This window comes from Chelonoidis abingdonii, chromosome 19, assembly GCF_003597395.2.
Source record: "Chelonoidis abingdonii isolate Lonesome George chromosome 19, CheloAbing_2.0, whole genome shotgun sequence".
In the NCBI taxonomy this organism is placed as follows: Eukaryota; Metazoa; Chordata; order Testudines; family Testudinidae; genus Chelonoidis; species Chelonoidis abingdonii.
Genome location: NC_133787.1, coordinates 25,603,923 through 25,630,486, shown reverse-complemented (window position 1 = coordinate 25,630,486; position 26,564 = coordinate 25,603,923). Strand labels below are relative to the sequence as shown.

The 26,564-nt window shown below is 37.0% G+C and overlaps 1 protein-coding gene and 1 non-coding gene across 3 annotated transcripts in view; both read right to left on the bottom strand.

Annotated features, from left to right (window-relative positions):
- Positions 1-3,900: 3,900 nt before the first annotated feature.
- DYNC1LI2 (dynein cytoplasmic 1 light intermediate chain 2) overlaps positions 3,901-26,564 on the bottom strand; it is a 38,683-nt gene continuing 16,019 nt past the window's right edge. Inside the window, exons 5-14 of one of the 2 annotated variants that reach the window (XM_032803755.2) lie at positions 20,301-20,467; positions 18,784-18,877; positions 17,758-17,893; positions 16,859-16,970; positions 14,538-14,597; positions 13,348-13,389; positions 12,684-12,801; positions 10,527-10,643; positions 6,855-6,922; positions 3,901-4,061 (exon numbers count right to left, since the gene is read on the bottom strand). In XM_032803755.2, coding sequence (XP_032659646.1) covers positions 3,969-4,061; positions 6,855-6,922; positions 10,527-10,643; positions 12,684-12,801; positions 13,348-13,389; positions 14,538-14,597; positions 16,859-16,970; positions 17,758-17,893; positions 18,784-18,877; positions 20,301-20,467 — 1,007 coding nt within the window. In that variant the 3' untranslated portion in view covers positions 3,901-3,968. Of the gene's footprint in view, positions 6,923-10,526; positions 10,644-12,683; positions 12,802-13,347; positions 13,390-14,537; positions 14,598-16,858; positions 16,971-17,757; positions 17,894-18,783; positions 18,878-20,300; positions 20,468-26,564 lie in introns of both variants that reach the window. The other variant, XM_032803756.2, reaches the window with a different exon arrangement.
- LOC116838511 (U1 spliceosomal RNA) lies at positions 20,028-20,191 on the bottom strand. Its single transcript, XR_004376938.1, has one exon. It is a non-coding gene; the product is annotated as a U1 spliceosomal RNA (small nuclear RNA).

Here is a 26,564-nt window from a genome sequence, read left to right as displayed (position 1 = left end):
GCCCCAGCCCTGAGCCCCCTCCCACACTCCAAATTCCTCAACCTCAACCTACTACATAATTTTGTTATGTGCACCAACATGAAGGTGATGTGTCACACATCACCTCCATATTGGTGCACATAATTAAATTCATTCTGCACATGGACATAAAAAATTAGAGGGAACACTGGTTACATCCCTGACCATCTTGGCTAATAGCCATTGATAGACATCATGAACTTATCTAAGGGAATGTCTACGCTACACAGCTTTTATAGAACCCGAACCACCAAAAAAGAAAATCAACCTTCTTCTGGTGGCAACTGATGCAGATAATGAAAATGAACATGTGTTGGTCCACACTGTTTGGATTGTTATCGAGCAGAACTCATCATCAGCATGGACGCATGTCTCCTGGGATGGTGTCTGAAGCATGAAGGGATATACTAATGTTTAGCGCATCTGGCATGTAAATATCTTGGGATGCCGGCTACAACACTGCCATGAGAATGCCTGTTCTCACTTTCAGGTGACGTAAACAAGAAGCGGGCAGCATTGTCTCTGCAAATGTAAACAAACTTGTATGTCTGAGCGATTGGCTGAATAAGAAGTAGGACTGAGTGGACTTGTAGGCTCTAAAGTTTGATATTGTTTCATTTTTGAATGAAGGTTGTTTTTGTACGTAATTCTACATTGATCAACTTTCATGATAAAGAGATTGCACTACAGTACTTGTATTAGTGAATTGAAAAATACTGTTTATTTTGTTTTTTTACAGTGCAAATATAAAGTGAGCACTGTACACTTTGTATTCCTTGTTGTAATTGAAATCAATACATCTGAAAATGTAGAAAACGTCCAAAAATATTTCAATGAATGCTATTCAATTATTAACAGCGTGATTAATTTTTAAAATTTTTTAATCCTAAAATATAGGAACTGAATTATAGCTGTGTGTTAAGCTGTGTGTTTGTTTACACCATGTTCTGAGTGCCTCCCCTTTAGATTTCCTTATGTGACCCTTCTTCCCTGCTGTCTTTTAGATTGTAAGCAATTTAGGTCAGTGGCTATCTGCATTATATTCTTACATCATATTCAGTGGTGAACATATTTCTGTGCTTCAAGGTTCTTTTTAGAATGTCTATTTTTCTACTAAAGTAAATAAAATTATATAAAGATTAATGCAAATCTGATCTTTGCCCCTCACTGTACAATCTGTCAATTTTTAAGAGTGCATATGCAAGGGTGCATAATAAATCTGGTAAGCTTCACACTTTAGATATTGCAATTTCTCTTCAACAAATACTCATTTCTCATATTAAACAGGTTATATCGGGGTAGGCAGCCTATGGCATGTGTCCCGAAGGCGGCACGCAAGCTGATTTTCAGTGGCACTCACACTGCCCAGGTCCTGGCCACCGGTCCGGAGGGCTCTGCATTTTAATTTAATTTTAAATGAAACTTCTAAACATTTTGAAACCTTATTAACTTTACATACAACAATAGTTTAGTTATATATTATAGACTTATAGAAAGAGACCTTCTAAAAAGGTTAAAATGTATTACCGGCACGCGAAACCTTAAATTATAGTGAATAATTGAAGACTCGGCACACCACTTCTGAAAGGTTGCCAATCCCTGGGTTATATTCAAGAATCATGCATTGCAGCTGCAAAAATAATTAAAACTAAAAGCAAAAGTCAGAGCCAGCCTTATGCACACGCAAAGCTAGCAGCTGCTGGGAGTTTCAAGTCCCCTGTATGATCTGCAGAGATCTTCCGCAGTGGGAGGAGGCAGCTCCTCACTGCTTCAATGCCCTTGGCTGCGTAGTAGCCCAAGTTTAATGATGGGCTTGAGAAACAGTCAGATAGCCAGCTCACAGAGCAGATTCTACTCCTGTACAGCTAATACTGACTGCAGTAATGTTTTACTTGACTGCCAAACCCCACATTAGCTGATGAATACCTTATTTGTTCTAACAACCTTGATGAAACTTTAATCTGAATGTTATTTTTCAGTTGTCTTTTGGCGTCTGGCAAATTGTTTCTTTATCAGTTTGATGGTTATTGAAAATTTTGCCTATTTTCAGCTACATTCTCTAGCAGACAATGTTCTTTCCTGGAGACATATTTCCTATGATCAGCAAGAAAAAAAAATCAGTAAGTGAACATGAATAATTAGAGTAAAAGTTGATTAGGATTTTTAATGTATTAGATGGAGGAAGTAAAAATATTGAGGTTTGGCTTTGTCTGGATGAGAATACAGGAGTTAAAACAGACAGTAGTCTGGAACAGTGTTCAGTAGAAGCCACTGCTCCATTGTATGAACTGAATAGACACACTGGATGTATGGCTTATTACAACAATCTGTAACCTACTTAACCCTCCCCTCCAGCTTTTTTTCTTTTCTTTTCCCCCTCTGACTGGAGGGGTGTTAACAGATCACTCCACCTTTGAAATGTGTTAACTACTTATGCTAAGCAATCTGTTCAGCCTTCTATTAGCTGTGAAACTGAGTTCACTTCCCAGACCTAAAGAGCTGTCTAAGCTCGAAAGCCTGTTCCTCTCACCAAGAGAAGTTGGTCCAATAAAAGATATTATCTCACTCACCTGGTCTCTTCAGTGAAGACACTCCTGCCATTTGCCAGGCTGAGACATTTCTTTTTCAAACTGTGGTTAGCATGGGGAAAACTGCTTCTTTATGCTCAGAGTATGATACTGATCAACAGCAGCAAGGTAACAAGCATGATACATGCATTCTTCCTTTTTTGCCAGTGTTTTCATGCTCCTTTTGAAAACTGGAACTTCAGTGATGCTGCAGCTGGAAATGGAAAACTCTTCTAGTTGCCTATAATACAAAGTTCTGTGCACAAGAATGAACATATTGGGTAATTCTCTTATTGCTAACAAACAGTTCACGTTCTAAATTTCACCTTATTGATTTCGCCCATTTCTTTTCCCGGTTTGTTGTGCTACATTCTTTACTGTACATTAATGAAGTAAAATTAAAAGTGAGACATGCTTAAGTTTATCCTCTATAATCAATAACTCATATTATTGCTGCACAGGGCTTCATGGGGATTGAATTCAGCAAAAACTCTCTTCTAGAAACCTGTCAATCTTGGTGTGGAAGGCAGCTATTTTAATGGGAAAATGACCAAAGAAATCTTGGATTAATGTAGGAATAACCAGAATTTTGGTGAGTGAAAATAATGGAACAGGTGTCTAAGGTATAAAAGCCAGCTCTCTTAGAGAATGCTGAATTCTTTAAGCATAGGAAATCAAGTAAGAAAGGGTATGCACTGAAGCCAAAATGAAAGCAATTTTGAGTACACTGAAGGAGGGGCAGCTCTCACCCTATCAGCCCAGGAGAGGTAGTTTGGTGGAGCCCTGCTTGCTCAAGACAATGAAAGGAAGGGAAGTTCCTCACTGCTTTTCGCAGAGAATGGTGAACTGCAGTGCCCCTGCAGCTCCTTACTTTAACCCCTAGTAACTTGGGTTCTAGTCCTGCAAACCTAAGGCCAAGTCTACACTTGGAAAGTTTTGCTAGTATAGCTTTAATGGTATACTATACTGGCAAAGCACACTTAGAGTGGATGCAGCAGCTTATACTGACAAACTGCTTTTGCTTATTCCAGCCCCTCTCCCACACCCCCTGACCAAAATAAGCTATACTGGCAAAACCTGCCCAGCTATGTTGGTCAGGGATCACAACGTAGCAAAAATGCGTAGTATAGCCATGGCCTTACCCACTAAATTCAGTGCAGCTTTTGCATGAGTAAGATCTGCAGTAGGACCCTTCGATAATAAAGCCAGTGACATTTCTCAGCTATGAGTCAATCATGCCTGTTACCTACATGCCTTAAAATTCTGCCCCCTCCAAAAAAGTACTAGAATTTGTCTTTAATAAAAAGGCACAACATTTTAAGCAGTCTGGATTCGTGTTTATTGAAGCCAGTAACTAAAGACATGTCCTCATTTTTGCCAGCACTAGAAAGCAAGATTCCACATGACTGCATACCGCACCTGGTTAAAGCCATACAACTGGACTAAGGTTTGTGTCTGATACATCTGCAGTCGTAACTGTAAGTTAAAAAACATCAATAAACTTAGTATACAGGACAGTTAACTTTCATTTACAGCATGTATATTGTTAAGTTCATGATGTACAGAGCAGTCACCTTCAACATAGTTAAATTAAATAAAATATGACAAATTCTGTTCAGTTTAAACAGTTTCTAAAATGCCAATAAAAAAGTGCAAACTTAAAATCAAGCAGCATAACCATAGCATTTTTATGGAGGGCCAATCCTTAACCTTTAGACTTGCCTTATCTTCAAGTTGATAAGTTATTTTATTTTCTTAAGTTTAAACAGAACAGTAGATGCAATCACTATAATGCATATAAATAGTCATACAATAGTTTTAACAGTTTACCATACAAGTGTATCCGGCAAATAAAATTGATTTTATTTTAAAATGTAAAGGCTGTTTGCAGTTTGGCCTTTGGTTCCAATGCTTGAAAACACCAGAAAAACAACTGTGCAGCTCTCCAAAGTTGCTAGACTTTGGCAAACAGTGGACACTACATTACTTACAACTTTCTTCCAATAAACTAGGAGTATTGACTTGCAATGAAGAACTGGAAATCAAACTTCTGTTTTGTCAGCAGCATCTCTTTACACAACTGACAAATTGTATAATACGATACTGCCTTTCGCTCAGTTTTAGTGGATCTAACAAATTATACTTAAATTGAAACTTTTAGCCATATGATTCAGAAAGTGCTTATCAGTTCAAATGACAAAACATTAATACCAATATGCAGTTTTGCACAGGTTTCATTACAACTGTATACCATTAGAAACGCATGCTTTTTCAATGTACGTGTCTTGCTTTTGATGTTTTATTCCCCAATCTCAGTATCACAAGGACAGGATGCAATTGCTTCTTCTGGTGTGGTAACAGGATTTTTTTTTTTTTTTTTTAACTTCATCTTGTCACTGGCACCTGTTACACCAGGCAGTACAACCACACAACCTATCTGCTGTCCACAGCCTCTCAGTTTTCAACCATTTAGACAAATGTATAACTCAAGGTCATAACATTAAAAAAGTAAAAATACGGAAAAAATACAATATATTTTCAAGAATAAAACTGGCACAAGTAACATGCTTTTATGTTAATGTTTGTCAAAGAGGCAAGGAAATACTCATAGCTTTCTAGATAATGTTTAGACAGACATACAAAAACAGGAAAAAGCCAGCCTCTTGATTTAACATAGGATTTGAAGTTATGTCCAGGACTGTGTTAATGGTCAATCTAATTCTGTATATTTAAGTAATGATATATATTAGGGAAGCTATATCCAGACATCAGATTTAGTACAACAAACAAGTTCATATCAATAAAAAGTAAACTGTGTATAATTCAAATTGTGGTTTTTTTCCCCTTCAAAGCATAGAATATGCTTGATACAGTTCATTTATGGTAGTGTTTATGTGTAAAACAAATATACCGTGATAAAATCAAAGTGCCATTTCAGTAACTGAAGAAGTGTTTTACATGACCAAGAACACTACTCCATATAGCAACAGGGGACAACTGCAACTTTCCATATGAAAATGCTACATTTAGGGAAAAATACAAACTGAACAGTCACTGGTTCTATATTCTTCAGTGTACACATTCATACTCTTCAATTTATTATTAGAATTGGAGAGTCTGCTGCAGATTGCAGCTTACATGGCTGGAACAAGAACCTTGAAAGTCTATAAAACTTCCATAGGTATAAGGCAGGAATCAGTCTGAGCTTGGTAGCCATTGTTTAATTACAAACAAGAAGTATTGGAGTATTCTGTAGCACATTTCATTATGGGAAAATGATATGTCACCCATCACTCTTAGGCTAGCCTCTTGGCATTTAAAAAAACAAGGCAGGAACAATCAGAAAACAGGATTTGAAATTAAATACAATTGTTAAAACTACTGATTTTAAAATAAAACCAAACAGTGACTGTTTGTACTACAGTGCACAATAAGTTCAAGCACCTTCTAAAGACATCACACTTTGTGCCAGGCACTTGGATCTAAGCAAGTTGTAGTTTCTCCCTGTGTTAGCTATACCAAAAAAGGCATCCCTCCATTTTATACATCTTTTGTTAAAGACGCAATTTATAACAAGAATATTTCCCATGATGCTTAGTGTTTGGCTTGGAAACTCTCTAATTTTAAGAAGTCTTTTTAAACAGTGATTATTCTCCCTATGTTGACCACAGGATTTAGTAACTGTGTTCCCTCTCCAGTCCAGTCAGCATTCTTTATTCCTACTGAGCCAAATCTTGCGTCCCCCTACCAGTGCTGCATTTCCTACCTGGATTTCTCTCTCCTCCATCTAATTAATGCTGTGCTGTATCCCCACCTTTCCAAGTACACCAATGTGTTTGCTAACATACAAATGGCCAATTCCAGTAACTCTGAAAAGGGATTTCATGTCTTTCTTGCTCTGTGTGCAGTCAGTAGTAGTACTGCAAAAGGTATTCTGCATTTTGCTTCTCTGTGCTCTTCATAACAAGAAATTCAGCTGCTGATGTACCTGCTTATCTCCAAAATCAAGAGAATTGCCCTATATAAACTCTAAATGGTTATCTTATACAGAGGGATTTTATATGCAAACTTCCTGAATGTGCACTTTATACCGGGACAAGCCAATGAAGTTTTAAGTTCATTTCCCCTGCCCCAAGAAAACGTATAGCATCTGCCATAGCAGAAAAATCCTGGTCTTATCAGATCCATATACATAGTTATTTGGTCATTTACATATACATTTTTTAAGCACTATCAAGCTTCATTCTCTGTTGGAGAGTTTGCTGTTACCATGGAATCGGGCTTGCGAGTCATTCTATCCAGTTCTTCTTGAACATTTGTCAAAACAGTCTTTTGCCCTAAAGAGAAAGGACAAATAGTAAGTAATATAGTTGAAATGCATTGTTTGAAATATCAGCAGCACAAATATTTATAATAATTGTTTCTGTGGGTATTTTATTTAACTTCTCATTATTTCATCCATCTTCATAGGGCCTGATCCAATTATCAATTGATGAGTATAGAAAGACTGCTAATAACTTCACTGAGAAATAGATTAGGCCTTAAAATAAAAGCGAGACTGCTGTATAATTCAGCTTTTAAGTATGTATGATGATGTACATTGTTATGACAACTGAAATTTTAACAACAATCATTTTAAGATGTTTCCTCCAAAAAACTAACAAGTAAACAATTCTTCCATCACTAGGATGATCGTAGTATGTCTGTCATATTGAAGAGTATTTTATATGGAAATCTTTAAGTATTTAAAAAGTTGCACAAGAAAAAAAATGATATATGTGGCACTTGCTATGAAGTGTTGTTACTTTGGTTTTAATCACACTCATTGTTGCCTTCATTATTAACTGTATTGATCTCTTTCAGGAATCAAAAGTTTAATTCATATTGTGCAATTTGTGCCCCTCAAAGAAAAACGGGAAAAATGCAGATTCTTTAATACCGCATGAAGTGTTAGAATTTAAACGTGCTGCATTCATTAATTAAAATCAACAGATACTTTAGAGTAGCTGTACAAATGGGAGATTTTACCCTTCTGATTTTTATACATTAGGATTAGTATTCAGTTCAGTTATAGACAGATCACTAGCAATTTGTAGTTAGTTTTATTTTCTTCTCTCTTTTTGCTTAATATATGAATTAATATTCATTTGTTAGCCTGTTTATATCCTGGTTTATCACTGTCTTAATATGGACTTGTATATGACATATTTTTTCAAGTTAAACTACACAAATGCTACGGTATAAAAGCAAGGTTTTGAGACAGGCACTCAAAATAAAAAATAGGTTAATTATATAACTATGTACGGCTTCCTCCAATAGTCTTTTTTTCATAGCCAAAGAATTTAACAAGCATCTGTTTTCCAGCTCAGAGATGTGTGTGAAATATTAGGTGATTTTTTTCCCAGGGTACATGCTGAAAACATTAAGTGGCAAGGTATGACTGCTCAGAGATTTAAGCGCTTTTTCCAAAGTACAAAGGCATGACCAAGTTAAAAACAGCTCTCTTTAATTTTTTCAAAGGGCTAAAATACAAACTCAAGTTGAAATCCCTTAGCAACATTCTTATCAGCAGTACGAGCACTGAAGCATCTGTTCGAACAGTACTTATTTTCAAATTAGTTTGTGTACACATAGATATTAACACAAAGCCCATTTTTCTTGCATCCTATTAACACCTTTGAGTTAAAAAGGCACAAAGAAACCCTACTCACAAAACAGAACTAGGCTTATGTGTGAAGACATCAAAAAGTAAATAAGATGTGCCAGGAGCTGGCTGCATGGAAGGGAGGCAAAGACTGTATAAGCAGCATCTGCTGAAGTGAACTTCTTTCAAACATGAGCTGAAAAAAGTTTTGGAAAACAATACAACTCAAAACCATCCTGATGGACTGACATCTGTGGCATTTTTCTCAACCCAAGACATAACCCTATAATTCCTCCCACTGAAAGGTAACACTGACGGATCTCTTCAAACAATACATTCGGAATAAGTTTACTACTGAAACAGATGTACTGAAGAAAGTGAGAGTTCTGACATTTTACACTGTCACCTAATTGCTACTTTGATTAAAATAAGTGAACTACTCTAAACAAATCTGATTACTGTGATGTAAAGCAGTTCAACAAAACTGCCTGGAGAAAATCTTTTGTCTATATTTTAGCAACTAGTGATTTTGGGTACCCAACTTGAGACACTATAAAGTGTCTTGACTTTCAGAAAGTACTGAGAATCCCTCTTCCGAAAATTAGACCCCTTAAAGGGGTTTTCAGGTTGGGCACCCGAAAATCACTACACCAAGACTACTTTAGCATGTTTATTAGTGTAGAATAGGGTGCCATAGAAAAACACACTTTCTAATCCGACCAACAGTCAGTGTCATTTCAAGATATGCTCCTCAAGGACCATTTATTGAGCTTTCCTTGAATTTTTTCCCCCGTATCCTCAACTTCACTGCCTCACAAACCAATGTTATTAGGAGCTCTTACCTTGGCTGAAAGTTTAATTTTGTGCTGCTTGAATAGAATCAAGAGCACATACTGTCAGAGAGGAGGTAAGATTTTTCTTGTCATGGAAAGTTCATTGTGCCATTTTCAAAAAGCTATTTATTTTAGGTTTAACACCGACTTCTGCTACATAATGTACTAACATACATTTTACTTTTACACTATCCACCCATATCTCATATATGACAATGTTTATTTTATAGCTAGTGCCTAATAATGCCCTCTGGATCGAGTTTTCAAGAAGTTTCCATTTTACTGGCTTGTTTGTTTTTTTTTATATAAAACTTTACAAAGTACACATCATTTGAATTGAAATATTTTATGCTCAATCTCTGCCTGAAGGTTTTTTGTTTTAATTTTTGAGTAAAATCCTCAGAACCATTTGAGCTATGAGAAGATGGAAAATAATATGGGGGGGAGACCTTTGAATTTTTACATGCCCCTATTCCATGATAAATATTCTATTCTAGTTCCTTTATTACAGCTAATATATTGGTATCTGAGTGACTAAACTTTTTTTCTTTTTTTTTTTTTTTTGAAGCTGAAGAAGTTTGGGGCTTAGTCACCCCTCTCAGGATTTAAACCTGTGGTAATACTGAGTGACTTGAGAAATTTGGGAAAAAACAGGCGCCATATATTTATCCACTGCAGTACGAATAGGTTCTCAAAGTACATAGAAGCATGAATTTAATGGAAAAAGAAAAGAGGAAGCCAATATCAAAGTTGAAAGGTTACCTGGTTAGAGCAGCAGTAAAGGAAGGTAATCTTGGGAGCTGCCTTTTGGGTGGAATTATGATGCAACTATGTACATTAGAAAACTGAATTCATTCATTTTTATGATGTAGGTGCCACAGATGTTCTGTGTTCCTTTAACCTACTGTAACTGCTCATTAGAGCCACAACTACATATATATGATTGAGTCTTTGATCAAAGCTGACAATTGCTTTTGATGATACTTTAAACAAACACTTATTACTGCAGCTTTAAGACATTCCTTCATATTGGTTGCTATGTATTAATTTAAAACTTGAATCCCAGAGAGATTTTAGGGATTTGACTGGAAACAGCAGCCTAAAACAATTAAGCTAAATTTCTTCCTCTCAGGTAAGTAGTAGCGAAGTGCCACATAGATAGAATTCAGAAATAAAGTTTAAATTACAAGTTAGATTAATATCTTCTGAATACAATCAAGACTCAGTGCTGTTTATTTCCCAGCAGTGCAACTTCATGGAAAAAGTCAAGCTACAGTAAGTTTAATAGCAACCCCAAAATCTGCAAAACTGTAAGAAGAGACTTTTTATCCTGGCTCCATATCATATCCCTCAAGTTCTGTTATTTGACTGATCAGCTTAAATGATAAGCACACTGATTTAAATGTGGTCCAAGTAAAACATTAAAAATACGCAAAACATCTTGCAACAACAGATTTTCAATACCTGATTTTTTGGCTGTGGTCTGCACTCCTCCAGCTCCAGGACTCCCAGGAGGGCCAGTCTTTTTACTCAACAGACTGTTAAAGAAGCTAGCCAACACACCTTCACTTGCAGCATTGTCTAATTAAAAACCAAATAACAACTTATTACTTTTCTGAAATCATAAATTCTAAAACATATGTATACCTACATTTCTCTAAGTGTTAGGAAAAAAATATGTTACACACACACTAGCCAAAAGAGAAAAATCTCAAGTATGGGACAGGCTGTCTTACTTATCCAGCCCCTATTTACTGCTAGTTCCTTCTTTACCGCCCTCCACACACATTTGTACTCTGGAACAGGAGGCATGTAGGGACAGCGCTGCAGCATAGATTGCGAAGGAAGATTCTGGAATGCATGAGCTCCTGAAGTTGCCCAGAATCCGAAGGTGTAAGAGTGGCTTAGGGCCCCTTGTTTCTCTCTGACTGTGCCCTCTGTGCTGAGCCTCTTAAAGGTGCAGCAAAGAATTTCAACCTAAATCTATGTGCTTTAGCTTTTCCTTGTCTAGATGGGAAATGTAAGTCTCATGGACTAGATGGTGTCTGTACACCAGGTTTACCTAAATATCTGTTAGCAAATTAACTGTCCTAATATTTCAGCTGCCGTTCTTCAGCCTCATTCTAAAACAGGAGTGGAATTTCTGTGGAGAGTTTTGTATGCAAAGCTGTATATATTGCAGATGTGCCTTGAAATCTTCAGCTAGCTAGTGTCAAATTAATATTAATGCTACAAATGGAGTGTTGAAAATTAAGACTGAACTGCTCAGTTTTCACCTCCCCCCCCATATTTGATTTTAAAGAGGCAAACAAACAAGCTCACCGGTTGCTAGGCTCCTGAGTATTCACAGTAGCAAAAAACACTACTGTTACAACAGTAAGTAAAAATTGCAAGTCAGATATCTAGACCAAAAATATAACTAATAAAGGCTGATATAGCCAGAGTTACATGAAATCAACTTCCCACACGTAGTATGCAGGACAAAAAATATGAAGATATAGTGTGAACGTGTAAGCCTAATAATACGTGTTAAGCATGTTAAAGTTACACTATCACCAGGGTTTCACTCGATCAGCCTAACACATCTTGATGGCTCCACAGCCTTGTCTTCACTTGGCTTTTAGAATGCATTAGCCAATATGTGCCAACACCGCTCTTTTATATCCTAGTCTAGACAAAGCCTAAACCATCTTTAATTCATACCTTTTGTTATTTCAGTGCAAGTGAGTGCATGGACACTTGTTTTGTAATAAAAGTGTCCTATTTTAATTATGCTCAAGTTGGTAAAAATTGACAAATTAAATCAAAATAGGACATATCCCAAAATAAGAGTGTCTACACACAGATCTGCACTGAAACTACAACATATATGAATTAAAACCAATTCAGTTGCAATGGTGAACATTTGTGTTTAGACAAAGCTTTAGTTTGTTATGAATTCACCTTCTGCATTTGAACACTTCTCCATGTACTTTGGCCAAATCCTACAAATCTTGCATAAAAACTTTTATCCTGGCTACTCTTCATTTTTTAGTTATAACATTTAATTGAGACTCCTTAAAGCTCAAACAAATTTAAATAAGTAGTAGCTTCAATGTTTCTCTGATCTGTTTTATTTATTAAATGTTTAGGAAGCGTTTCCCTTATCTCTTCAGTATGCTCTGCTCTATATAACCTGGGCTTTGCTTCTCTGAGTTAACTGCTATTCTCAGTTTGGCTACATGCTTTCAGGACTTGGATGCAACAAGATATTGCGTGAGGACAACTCTGCTTCCTCCTTTACCACGTTACAGGTGAAATCGCGTTATATCAAGCTTGCACAGCCCCTCTCCCCCAGAACTCTCCAAATTCGTGTTATATTGGGTCGTGTTATAGTGGGGTAGAGGTGTATTTGAACTTTGACCACCTAGACAACAGTGCAGTGCTACCTGAAGCAATGAGTGTCTCAGAAGACAATTTGGAATTCAAAGGATGACATCTTCGTGTGAGTTGCACGAAGCATAAAGTATGAGTGAGTCAATCTCAAAACCAGTGTATACAGGTTTAATCAGGAAATAACTTTTTCCCCTTTTAAAGGGAAACAAAAAATGCCTGGTAAAATACCAAAGTAGTAATACATACTTTTAATACTTGGATCTGGTTTTTTAACTGATGTTATTGGTGAGGCACTGGGTACGTTGACAGGACCAGCTCTGCCTTGGGTTCTTGGGGATCCTGCAGGTCCTCTTGCAGGAGATTCCTTAGATAAAAACAGTCCAAATCCAAGTACGTGAATTAACAGATTAATTTATGACCATCTATAAATACTGCACTACATACAAAGCTCCCACTTTTACCTTTTTTGATATTGTGATGTATATACACTTTTACCCTGAAAAATTATCAACTACAAGAGCCAATTTTGGGAGAGTGCCTTTGGATGAATATACACAATAATTACCACAGCACATTCTAAATTCAACTCATCCCCAATTTCCAGATTATTTAATGCCATGTTTCCACAATTATTTGTTAAAACCATTCTGTCACATGACATCTGAATACCTACAGACATTTTACAATTTCCGTGGCACTGGAAGTTTTTTTTTTTATTAGGTCATGATTGCATTTATGAACTCCATGCTATGCCCCACACAGATTAGAACCATGCCCTATGAAGGAAGGCTCATTTTTGGTTATTCAGAGAAGGAGCTCTCGTCTGTACCTTGTTTATAGACCAATGAATAGCTTCCTAGTCTAGAAAAAGCTGCCCTCTTTTCTTGAGAGGCTACTAGTGTATACTTACTGATGCTCTTGTAGGCGTGGCTGGCTGCTTGGCAAGTAAAGACTGCAAAGACAGCACAGTGATTTGTAAATATACCTCAGCAAAACTACACACTTTTCAAAATAAAAGCAGGGAAGCAGACTTTGACCATGTGTTAATTTAACCAATCTGTAAAAACATTTAGATACATTTCCAAATTTTACCAATAGAGGGCACTACAATTAAAAGAACTAAATACAGCATGATACACAAGAGCTTTCTTACACAGTTTCACTAAAGCATCTCAATCTTAACCTATATCATTCCTTAGAACTCAGTTTAGAGCCTCTCAAGCACGTCCACCCAAACACATACAACTGTAAGGCACTGGTATGTTCTCATTTCTTTACTGTATATATTTATTACTTATTTATTACCAGTCTGGAGGCTGGCTTTATTCACGCCAAACACCTTGAAAGCTCATGCCAGAGTGTTTCTTGTATATTTAAGCCTGTGATGAATAAGACATTTTAATTGGGAGGTTGGCTACTGCATTATTATTGAGGTACAAAACAATTTCACCTCACTTTTAAGGTTTACATATCTGGGAAGCCAATTTCAAACATTCTGCTATTACTTCTGCTACTATTTATCTTTTTTCTCTGCTGTATAAATTAGTATTCATTTGTACCTGTCTGGTATTTTCTGGAAAATATGCCAATGTAATCCCAGCACGCCACACCCATTCACAGCCAAGTTTAAGGTACACCTAATGTTTTCAGTTATGGCAAACATCTAAAAAGGTTATAGGATTCCATTTTAGAAGACATAAGCACACATTTTCCAACTTGATTGGCCAAAATTAGGCAACCATATCATACTTCAGCATTAAAAAGTGGCCTTATTTTTCAAGAGTGCTGAGTATCCCCAGCTCCTCCTGGCTTCTCAAAGGCACCCACCCTCAACTAACAGGTATTCCAAGTTTGAAAATGGTGGCCATACTGTCTATTCATATGCAGGGAAGTAAAATAAAAATGGACATTTCTTATGCACTCAAAGTTTTATTATTTCATTTTAATCTCCAAAATAGAATAATGGATGCCCACTCAAAAATGAAATATTAAAAACAATGTACCTTGCCCTAAACTTCATATAACACTGAAAAGTTCAAGTGAAGCATTGTTTATTTAAGTAATCTTTCATTTCAAATAGTTTCATTTTCACATTCTTACCTGCTGCTTCATAAGAAACACTTGCTCATCTTCTGCTGCCAACTCTTTCTCATGGACTAACTGTTGAACAATGCATTTCTCTTTAGAAACAAAGTGGTCACCCAAACTATAAACAATTACAGCAGCATATAAAAACAAAAGCCTAACTTCAACCTCTTTCAACTTCTTATATCCATTCAATCTTTTACATCCATTCTATGACATGTGGCTTATTTCAGGTGCAGAATTACTACTAACTGGGCAGTAAGTTTGCTATGTCCTTCTGTCTGGCTTTCAAAAGAAGGGATACCTTGGCAGCAGTTACCTTTAAGGAAACGCAGGACCAAGATTATAGCATTTTTTTTTTTAATAGTTAACAAGTGTAAAATAACAGTGACAGGATTTGATATTGATCCCATGTAAACTTCAAGAACAAACATGTATATGCATCCCTAATCCATGCTTTTGATGGTTAAATAGGCACAGCTGTAGAAATATTTTAAGTGGTTTTATCCTTTCAAGAAAGGAGAGTTTAGAACTAGCTCAGTGCTGTATTTACATGCAAGTATTTGATCTTCCATCAAATACCATCAGCTTTTTAATATCTGAAGCAAACTATTTCATGCGTAGTCCTAAACAGTGTAGCCAATTAGCAGCTTCACTGCTCGGCATCCATACCAGCACCTATGGGGCAGATGCATTTCACTAGAGTTCTGATGGGCAGTTGAACCCATCAGAACTGAACAGTCACTTGCCGAGTACATTAGACTACAATAAAGACGTGCTGCTTTTATATTTTTAATAGACTTTAAGCAGCAATGAAAATACTTCCAGTAAAAGCTTTGGGTTCAGAATGACTGGCCTGGGATAGTTGCAAAAAAATTATTTTCTGAGGACAATTCCCTGGATAATATGAGGAACTGGCAGTGGGCTGTATACATATTTGATAAATAATATTCATATTAAAATTTACTAAAGACAGCAAAGGTTTGGTGTTCAAAGAGAATGGTTGCCCAAACTTTGGAGAGCTGCCTCTCCCATCACTCGAACAGAGCAATAGATGCCCCCACCTAAAAAAAAAGATTTGCCAGTGGTGTGCTGTATCTTTAGCATCTTTAAGGGAGAATAATAGTCCCATTCCCCTCTCCTCCTTTCTCCCCACAAGTGTCTTCAAATGTTTCCACTTTTCTTTTCTTTCCCAATTTACCAGGGTTTTAGATGGGACTGCAAACACACAAGACAGGAGGTAAACAAACCCTGGGGAGTTGTCAAATATGGACTAAAATAGCATTTAAGGGTTTTACATATTACTTACTCTACTCCAGCCCCATTAGAAAAGAATGCATTCTTCCTCTATCTGTAATAACTTACCTGTCCATGGTCCAGACAATTAGGAGTCTACAGAATATTTATTTGTACTCCTACATGGGCTCCACATCTGCTCTACAAATAGAATTTTGTAGTACAGAATATATTTTGGTGATAATTTAAAACAAGTAAGAGAATAAATAGGGGCCCTTCTGTAGGACTCAAATTATAGACTCAATGTGATTTTTGCATGCGAATATCATCTGAAGTTAGAATTTTAGGTAAAATTAATATTTTAGGGGCTGCGATTAATGTTAATGTTGAAAAGTAACATTATGACACTAATGAAAAATACCTAGTCCACCTCCCAGATGACCCCACCCCTAACCTGGGACCTCACCACATGACCCCTCCCCATGTAACCCCTACCTGCTCCTAGCTCGGGATCCCCACACTCTCCCCATCCCATCCCTTCTCACCTTACCTGGAGCGGGCCAGGGGAGGATGTCTCTGGCCTGCTCGCAGCCTGCTGTGACAGGCCAGGCGGCACAGCTGCAGCCTGCCAGCCTTGAAGATACAGCTGCTTTGGAGGCTGCGGGGAGAGCAGCATGACCAGAAGAGGAGAGACTCTGGCCCTGCCTCTTCCCTTCTGGCTCTGTTGCATCTCCTTGCCACCTCTGTTTGGGGGGGGGGGGGAGAGTGTTCCAGCTCTCCCTCTGTATACCCGTTTATAAGCCAACTCCCTACTCTGATGCTTCCCTTTTTTTACTAAAGAAGTCTGGCTTATGAACAAGTATATATGGTAATTTTTTTGAGTTAACTCCAATTAATAGACAGCCCTATTAAGAATCCCTGCCCTAGACCACTAGAGAATGTATGCTACTACTTCAAAAATGGTTTTAACATTTAGAGAAAAGCATATTATTGCACGAGCTGAAGTTCTATATTATTAATTCTCAATATCAACCATCCAATTATAGTGAAGTGATTTGTAGTTTCTTTACACTAAACTTCAAAAATTAACTCTTTTGTACCTTTCTTACTGGAGGTTTTACAATGAAGTCTTCATATGCATCTTCTGGTTTCACCGTTGTGAAGTTTTCATGTAAAATAGCAATTTTCTTTTCATTGTCCCAACCAGCAGGTCTATAGGAAAAAAAAGTTTTAGGGCAAGGTTTGCTTTTTTAGATTCAAAAGATTGTTGGCATAGCACATGCACATTTAAGCAAGTAATCATATTACCATATATTGTATTTCCTCTGCAACAGTTTTATCATGTCATTAAGAGGTCATTGCACAGTCCTCACTCTGAAAACACAGGCTATGCTTACCAAGATGTTGAGATGGCATTATCATTCCGCGTAAGTAGAGCTATGGCCACTATGCTTTTTTAAGCTATTGTGGAACACAAGAACGTCAGACTATAATTAATCTAGGCACTGAGCACTAAAACAATGCAAGCACAATTTTTTTCCCCTTTAAAACCCAGAAAGTGCTTGCTGGAAAATCAGTCGAAAATGGCGTTTCCAACTTCCTTCCAGCATGCTGAATATGACTATTAGATATCAGATTCTTTACAAATTTACTTCATTTCAAGGCAGATTTCTAACCAGATATGGAAGTATTTCACAGAATGAGACAATTATATGGGGGTGGGAGGAGTGCGCGAGAGAGAGCGAGCTATTATGGAGCTAATCATGAATTGTTTATGTGGAAAGAATTTTTCATTCTACTTTAACAAATTTAAATTGCCCACGTTAGAACAGAATATTTCACATCTCAGAGGCGATTTTAATTTTCAGTTGAAGAGTTAAATGCACTAAAGCTTGGGGTGTACAAGTTTCACTTGTGTTCATAAGGAAATACAACATTTCAGTGATAAGGGCATAGACAAACAAAAAGTTCGAAAAATATATTTCTTACATCAACTTACATAAAGACTGCATCCTTTTCTACCACTAAGGCGGGTGTGGTAAAGTGAAAACCATATGTTTTATGTACAATGTACTTATACAGCAAGTCAAGATTCTTCTCTTCCTTAACTGATGTATAAATCAAGGCAGCTCCATCTAATTACTTTATTTAAGGAAAACTATAAAGTACAGTACTTAAACATTAACTTAAACGGCAATAATTATTGAAGTTTTCTATTGAGTAATAGCCAAAATTTTCAGAGTAGGGTGCTTAAAGTTAGGCACCTACTGGCTCAATTTTTAGAGGTCAATGGAAACTACAGAAACTATAGGAAGGCGGCAAGCAAGCTGATTTTCAGTGGCACTCACACTGACCGAGTCCTGGCCACCGATCCAAGAGCTCTTCATTTTATTTAATTTTAAATGATGCTTCTTAAACATTTTAAAAACCTTATTTACTTTACATACAACAATAGTTTAGTTATATATTATAGACTTATAGAAAGAGACCTTCTAAAAAGGTTAAAATGTATTACTGGCACATGAAACCTTAAATTAGAGTGAATAAATGAAGACTCGGCACACCACTTCTGAAAAGTTGCCAACCCCTTCTCTAGGTGTTCAGCACCTTTGGGAGGAAGGGAAAAAGAGGATGAGAATCATGTCACTTCGGAAACAGATTCAGCTTTTAAAACGTTGACCAGTGTACACACCAGAAAGCTGTTTGAAAAAGTCACACTATGGAAATCCATGTTCTGGGAGAAAGAGTAATGCGGTGCATCTCAAAACTGAAGTCTCTTGCCAAGGAATGTAACAGATCCCAGATCAAATGTATGGCTTCAGATAAAAGAAAAACTTGACAAACCTCTTAATGTATTTTCATAACTACACTCCAAATACTATACATTAAGTTAGTAAATGCCAGAAGATATTTTGATATGCAGTTTCTCCTTCGGTTATTTTATTTCCCTCACATACTAAAATAAAATACATTTCCTATCTTCCAGACTTTATTCTGCCACTATCCTCAGATTAGGAAAGGATACACTGTAAGCAGAATCTACGAATGTGTGACTGAATGAAGTCAAAGTGTTCTTCTCTGTAGTCATGTTCCTTCTCTAGTACACTCACTGCATCACACTGAGGAAAAAAAAAAAAAAAGCAAAGCCACTTAACACTTCCTTGCATATAACCTGCATTTTCTTCAAGCTTTTAGATGTACAGTAAAATCTCAGAGTTACAAACACCTTGGGAATGGAGGTTGTTCGTAACTCTGACATGTTTGTAACCCTGAACAAAACGTTATGGTTGTTCTTTCAAAAGTTTACAACTGAACATTGACTTAACATAGCTTTGAAACTTTACTATGCAGAAGGAAAATGCTGCTTTTAGCCCTCTTAATTTAAATGAAACAAGCATAGAAACAGTTTCCTTACCGTGTCTAATCATTTTTTTTTTTTTAAAAACTTTCCCTTTATATTTAGTACTTTATGTTTAGCCCAGAATTGTACTGTATTTGTGTATGGGGAATTTATTTACTTATTTATTTGGTCTCAGCACTGCCTGATTGCGTACTTCTGGTTCCAAATGAGGTGTACGGTTTGTAACGGTGATGTTCGTAACTCTGAGGTTCTCCTGTACGCATCTTCCCTTGTATTAATCAGCATTCAATTCACGCTTTTTGTTGGGGAGACTGCACTAATTAACCAATGGGTAAAATGCTCGCAAGGTACCAAAGACAAAAAGCGTCGAATTAAAAGTTAAAGCCACATCAAATATCCATTCCAACAAGAAATTGAGTTGATGCCATAAATGTGTATTTTTGAAATGCTATTTTCATTAAGTCATTAGTTGCTAAACACCTTCTCATGTAGTAACTCAGATAACTGTATGATGTATAAAGATAACTTGAAAGTATCCTTCTCAGCTGACTCTTTTTTACATTAGAAATTCAGATCTCATCTACACTACCACCCACAGACTATTTAATGAAAGATTGAGATACTATGCAAGTGAAATCTGATGGGAAAAGGAAGCATTTATTTCAAATGCCTCAAAACACTGGGAGAAAAGATTTTTTGATAAACATAACATCTTCCCTTTTTCAATTAAGAATGGAGAACGTCCACCTTTTAGACCTCTAATATATCTTTCATCCAAACTGAAAAGACAAGACTGGTCTTTCTCAATCCTTGTATAGTAAAAAGAAAAAAATAAAGATCTAAAACACTTTTAAGTCTTGTTTATACGCCAAAAGGTTTTGGGTGTTTTGTTTTGTTTTTTGATTCCCCAGGGGAAAGCACTAACGCAGTGCCTCACTAGCATAAATTATGCAGTCGAGTTTCCCACATCCGAGGAAATCTCAAGGGTCAGCATACCTGCAGTGCAACGGATGAGCCTCACTCTGGGAAAACCACCTTTGTGACCATGGTATCTCCCCTGCCAGGTAAGTTCATCTACTCTAAATCCAGAACTTTCACTTTCAGCTTGCAAACATCTGCATCAAAGTATCTTCCAAAAGGAAAAGTAACTAACCTTCTAGTAAACTCAAGTTCAAGCTCACCTTTGTACAAACCACCAGCACAGGGATCCCAAGATTGTGAGTCAGCACATTCTCTCCAAGTGGCAAAGTAATATTTTCATCTTCTTGGCCAGATGAAGGACCTCTTCTCTGTGGTGATCCTTGGTAGCCTTCTTCAGGTTCCACATACTCCTGGAATTCCTTTATAACTATGAAAAAAGATCTTTGTAAGGTAAGAGATGGGAATAAATTTTCAAAATTTATATTAAATATTAAATGAAATAGTTTCAGACAATTATGTTTATAAGCAGTTGGGACATCTTCTCAACAACCTTTTTAAGGTAACACATGAATTGAGAACAGAATTTGAGCTTCAAGAAACTGTACAATTTCTACTGAACCAAATAAAAAAAATAAGATTTTGGAATCTGGATATTACTAGCTTTCAGCTTTTGAATCCAAAGCACATCTCTAATTTAAATATAAGGGCCAACATTTTCAGGCGTGTTTAGTGATTCTCGGAGCTTCAATTTTTGGGTACTCAACTAGACAGACTGTGGAAGTTTGATTTTCAGAAAGTGCACTATGCTGTTTTGAGAGATTAAAATCATGCAATTTCAAACAAGCTTCCATGCTACGGAACAATCCAACAACTTGAAGTGAACTCTGAAATTATATTTTTGGATAACTTGGACAATGCAAAGATGTTTCATATTTACAGGGGCAGCTAATGGAAACATAAAAATAACCATAATCTTAGTGGTTAAAAAAGAAGAATTAATATAACTCCTGATATTCAAATCTAGAAACAGTTAAACAAACCCTGAGATCTAAAATACAAGTGCCCAAAATTAAAGAAAATGAGATGCATAACTATTCAAACAAGGGATTTCTAATTTGATATCACAGGAGCCTTGCTGAGCAAAAATTTTGTTTTTGAAAAGTGGTCTCAGGCTCAGAAAAGCTACACTTTCAATTCAGGGTACTGAAGGTTTAAATCACAACACAAAAAAAATAAATAAGAAATCTAGAAGTTAAGAGCTGAACATAGAAGTAGCACCCAAAGCAAACTAACTTCGTAGTATTTTTAAGTGTCCACTGACAGAAGCATCAAGAATAAAAGGGTTGTTCTGGTAGTTCAGGCCAAAAAGCCTCACACGATAGCTTTCTGTGCCTTTACATCAGACAGTTCACTGTAACTTACAGCAGAGCAGGGCTGTAACTTGTATTAACTACAAGCCTACTAAAAGAGTTAACATCTATAACTGCAGGCAAATACTATTTAGCCACACCCTTTGGAGATATGCTTTTTTGCAAAATGTAAACAACAAGTACAGAACACACCAAATTAAACAGCCACTCCTAGTTTACAAAGCAATCCATTTTTTTGCTGTTATTGTCTCTTACAGGAAGTCAACCACTATCTGCACACTGAATGCATGATTATATTCAAAGCTATTTTTAGTATGTGAGACATGAAATCTAAATCAGGTGGAAAAGCCTCCATTTACGTAGCAGAGCTGCAATGAATTATGAAGAAAAGTGAGATTTGGCAAAGATCGTGGTTCTAAATACTTTTTTGAAACTGAGTATTAAAATAATTCAAAAATGCAAAATGAAAATACTTGACTCATACAATATAGCAATACCAACTGGTATTCTGAGCTTTATGAAGTGGCAAACCTTTGAAGAGGTAATAAACCAATGCTCTCAAAACAAAACTACCATAAGCTTCTCAAGAAGAAGGATGCCCCCCATGACTGAAGAAGTTGTGGTAGGAAGACCAAAGAAAGAGGACTTCAGCACTACACCATCTGCCACCACTACACACCCAAGATAGCAGGGCAAGAGGGAAGGGAAACAGTCCACTACTTACTTTCAAGGTGACATATTGAGTTTCTCAGCCGCCAATTCCAACTATCACCATTAACTGAACTGGCAGCCAAGAGAAATTCAGAAATAAAATTTTCTTCGAAGGCTATTTATTAACTCCCCTCTCCATTTAAACAGTAGAGCTTGGAGACAGATCTCTCAGAAGGAAAAAATCAACATCTCCAAGTGCATTTTCCTATATAGAGGATTTCTCCATACCGCATTGCGACTTGAAGAACAGTTATTTTTGCTCTAAAGTGAAGCCCTCTCACATGAACGTGGAGGTCACAGAAATACCAGTATCAAGGAAAGACTTGACTCTTTTACACCTTTGTGATCAAACCACATGGACGTTTAAATTCCAATACAAGTATGGAAAGCACTGCAAACATCACATATAGAATATACAGGAGTATTATGTATATTTACATGCACAAGTTTAGAGGAAGTAATTTATTCCAAAGCATTTAACAGGGATAAAGACCAAAAAATATGTATCTCATTATACCACTCAATAATCAGTTCACGGTTTCTCTCATGAAGCAAATGTGAAGTGATATAATCCTTCATGAACACAAAACATATTTTTGTGGCTAAAAGGATTCCTTTCTTCCACACACAATCTTATACTACTGGTAGGTTTAAACCATGATGGGGTAACTTGACAATCACCATAAATATATTTTATGCTCAGTTTAAAGTATTGGTAACAAAGCAAAACTCATCAGTGGTAATCTGCTAGGTCAAGGGTTCTCAAACTTCATTGCACTGAGACCCCTTCTGACAACAAAAATTACTACATGACCCCAGGAGGAGGGACCAAGGCTAAAGTCCGCCCGAGCCCCACCACCCCAGGGGAGGGGGCCAAAACCCAAGGGCTTCAGCCCCAGGCAGGGGGCCTGTAACCTGAGCCCCTTCACGTGGGACTGAAGCCCTACGGCTTCAGCCCCAGCCCTAGGCCCCAACAAGTCTAATGCCAGCCCTGGCAACCCCATTAAAACAGGATCGGGACCCACTTTGGGGTCCTGACCCAAAGTTTGAGAACCACGGTGCTAGGTTGTGTTCACATGATGGTAGAAAGAGTCTTCTTTACAAAAGAGTAGATTTATCAAAAAAGTCTTCAAATATGAAAAAGCCAAAGCCTTTCAAGATACCAAACGACTGCTATTACACTAATAAAAGCCGCTGAATTTTCAGTAAAAGCAACACAGAGCCTCAGGGCTCAGTAATTGTAACAAAAAAGTCTACACTAACAAGTATGGAGGGCCCAAGGCTGCAGAGGGTGTTCAGCACTTAATTCCCAAATGCCTTTGCAGGACTAGGCAGTGTGTAGATATAAGTGGAGATGAACTGGTGTAAAAACTGTTAAGAAGCTCAAACTATTGGCTGTTAAACTTAGATATACTTTGTTTCTGAAATACCAATCTCTTAAATGAATCGCTATCAGTTGTTTGTACAGCTCAGATTTGTGTCATTTCTTTAAACACCCATTTGCCGAATTCTGGAGTCTTTGTTCTTCCTTAAACTAAATGTTGGGTTGTTTTTTTTTTAAATGCCAGAGATCAGCCCCTAAGAGCATGCTACATTCATCAGCATTCATATGAAACAGAAAAAACAAATTTGTTTAAGAACATTTATTTCAGTTTCAATATATAAAGGAATCCTTTAAGACAATTTTAGATACACAGTCTTTGATGGATCAAACAGCACAAGGAGAACAGAGTTTTTTCCAGTGGGGTATAAATTCTTTTGCAGACTCTGATATACACATCCAAAACGTTTCAAAAAAAACAAACAAAAAAAAATGCAACAACAGAAGCAAATGTAAACATAGAAAAGCTAACTTGTAAGTACTACAAATTTTTAAAAAGACTTTTACCTCCCACCCCCGCAGAGTATTAGAAGTAACTAAAAGACAATTGTATCCTGGGATCTGAACAAAATACAACACTGTAAGAATTGAGCAATATATTGTATTAAGTACACACACACACACACGCTATGGGATGTACAGCAATACCTATGAAGACTCTCTCTACTCAGTGATAAAAAATTGGCTTCCACCAGGTTTCTGGTTTAGGCAGAAAAGATGTCCATTACCTGTAAATATTAACAATTTAATACACAATGGCTGAACTTCATATCAATAGACACAGAATACCTATTAGCCCTATTCTAGTTAAACAGTTAAAAATATACTAACTATCCACCTTTCAAGAAAAATAAACACAAGGCAGCACAAAGATTCACAAACAAGGAAAGCGTATGTGTATGAGTTCTTTTACATGTCCTGCCCTTAATATGCTTCCATTTTCTAAACCTATTGTAGTACAAGATTACAATGTTCAATACACAGCCATCCACGCAAAAATGCCACCCCGCCTAAACAACTTTTAATTCACAAGATAGACAACACACCCACAAACTGAAATTTCTGCAAAAAAACTGACCCTTGCCAGACTCTGCTGTGCACACCACGCCTTTATGCATAAGGAGACAGAAGAGAACTGTCTGCTTCTCTTTTTCCAAAATAATTTTACAATTTATGTATCAGAGGGGTAGCCATGTTAGTCTGGATCTGTAAAAGCAGCAGAGAATCCTGTGGCACCTTATAGACTAACAGACGTTTTGGAGCGTGAGCTTTCGTGGGTGAATACCCACTTCGTCAGACGCAGGACTGCGTCTGACGAAGTGGGTATTCACCCACGAAAGCTCACGCTCCAAAACGTCTGTTAGTCTATAAGGTGCCACAGGATTCTCTGCTGCTTTTACAATTTATATTTATTTAAATTGTTACAATTTACAATAATTCTCTATGTTACACTGAAAGAATATTGTAAAAAAACTGGTAAAAGCACTAAGTTGTGAGTCCTTCTGTTTCAGCATTAGATAATTTAGACAGATTTTCAACGTTTGTACTTATGAAAGCATGTATTCCTGGGTAATAACCTGCATGATAGTAAAATATGCAAGAAAAACAAGTAATGCTAAGATTAGCTTCCACAAAATTGATAATCACTTTATACTAGATTATATATTAGTTAAGTTGCAAAATATTGATAGTTATAACCACTGAAGCTATTCCATAGTGAGTGACTTCTTAAATAGGTACTCAGATATATCCTGCCACATTCTCTTGCCCTCCTCAAAGTGTGCAAAACCTGTTCTGAAGTTCCTACTATGCCAAGCCTTTTTTGGAGGTATGACAAACCAAAAAGTTAGTGGGCTATTCACAGGTGAAAGCCCAGATATTTTTTGAGCCTCAGCATCTCCAGAATAGCTTGCCCAATTTGCTCCAAGTTCTCCAGAAGATTCTACCCTGACTGAACAGCATATGAAGTATCAAGTGGAACAATCTGGCTTTGGCAAGGAAAGATCTGGATTATCATTATTATTATGGTACCACAGTGCCTAAGAGGCACAGATGCAGTCATGGACTAGGACCCCTCGGTGCTAAGCGCTGAACAAACACAGAACAGCCCCTGATAACAAGTCCACAGGTTGACTGTGTGTTGTCTGAAGAAGTACTTTCTTTGTTTTAAACCTGTTAACTATTACTTTCATTGGGTGTCTCCTGGTTCTTGTGTTATGTGAAGAGGTAAACAAACACTTACCTACTCACTTTCTCCACAACATTCATGATTTTATAGATCTCTATCATATCCCCTCCTTAGTCATATCTTTTCTGAAATGAATACTCCTAGTCTTTTTAATATCCGCACATATGGAAGCTGTTCCATTCCCCAAATAGTTTTGTTGCCCTTCTCTGTACTTTTTCCAGTTCCAAATTTTTTTAGATGGAATGACAAGAACTGCATACAGTATTTCCAGGTGTGGGCAGACCCTGTATTTATACAGTGGCATTATATTTTGTGTGTTATTATCTATCCCTTTTCTAGCGGTTCCTAATATTGTTAGCTTTTTTAGCTGCCATTACACTTTGAGCAGATGTTTTCAGAAAACTATGAATCCATAATGATTCCAAGATCCCTTTCTTGAGCGGTAACAGATAATTTAGATTCCATCATTTTGTATGGATAGCTGGGGTTAAATTTTCCAATGTGGATTACTTTGCATTTATCAACACTGAATTTCATCTGCCTTTGTGTTGCCTCATCACCTAGTTTTGTGAGATCCCTCTGTAAGTTGTCACAGTCAGCTTTGGACCTATGTAGCTAGTTAGTGGGCTATTCACAGGTGAAAGCCCAGATATTTTTTGAGCCTCAGCATCTCCAGAATAGCTAAGGTTCAGGCTGGAGTCCAGGCTCTAGGACACTCCAAGGTCTGAGCTTGAACATCTACAACACTCCCCAGCCCAAGCCTCACAAGCCTGAGTCAGCTGGCACGGGCCAGGTACAGGTTTATTGCAGCATAGACATACCCTCAGAATATCATACCTGACTGGTCTTCCAGCTTTTCTGTAATCTAAATATA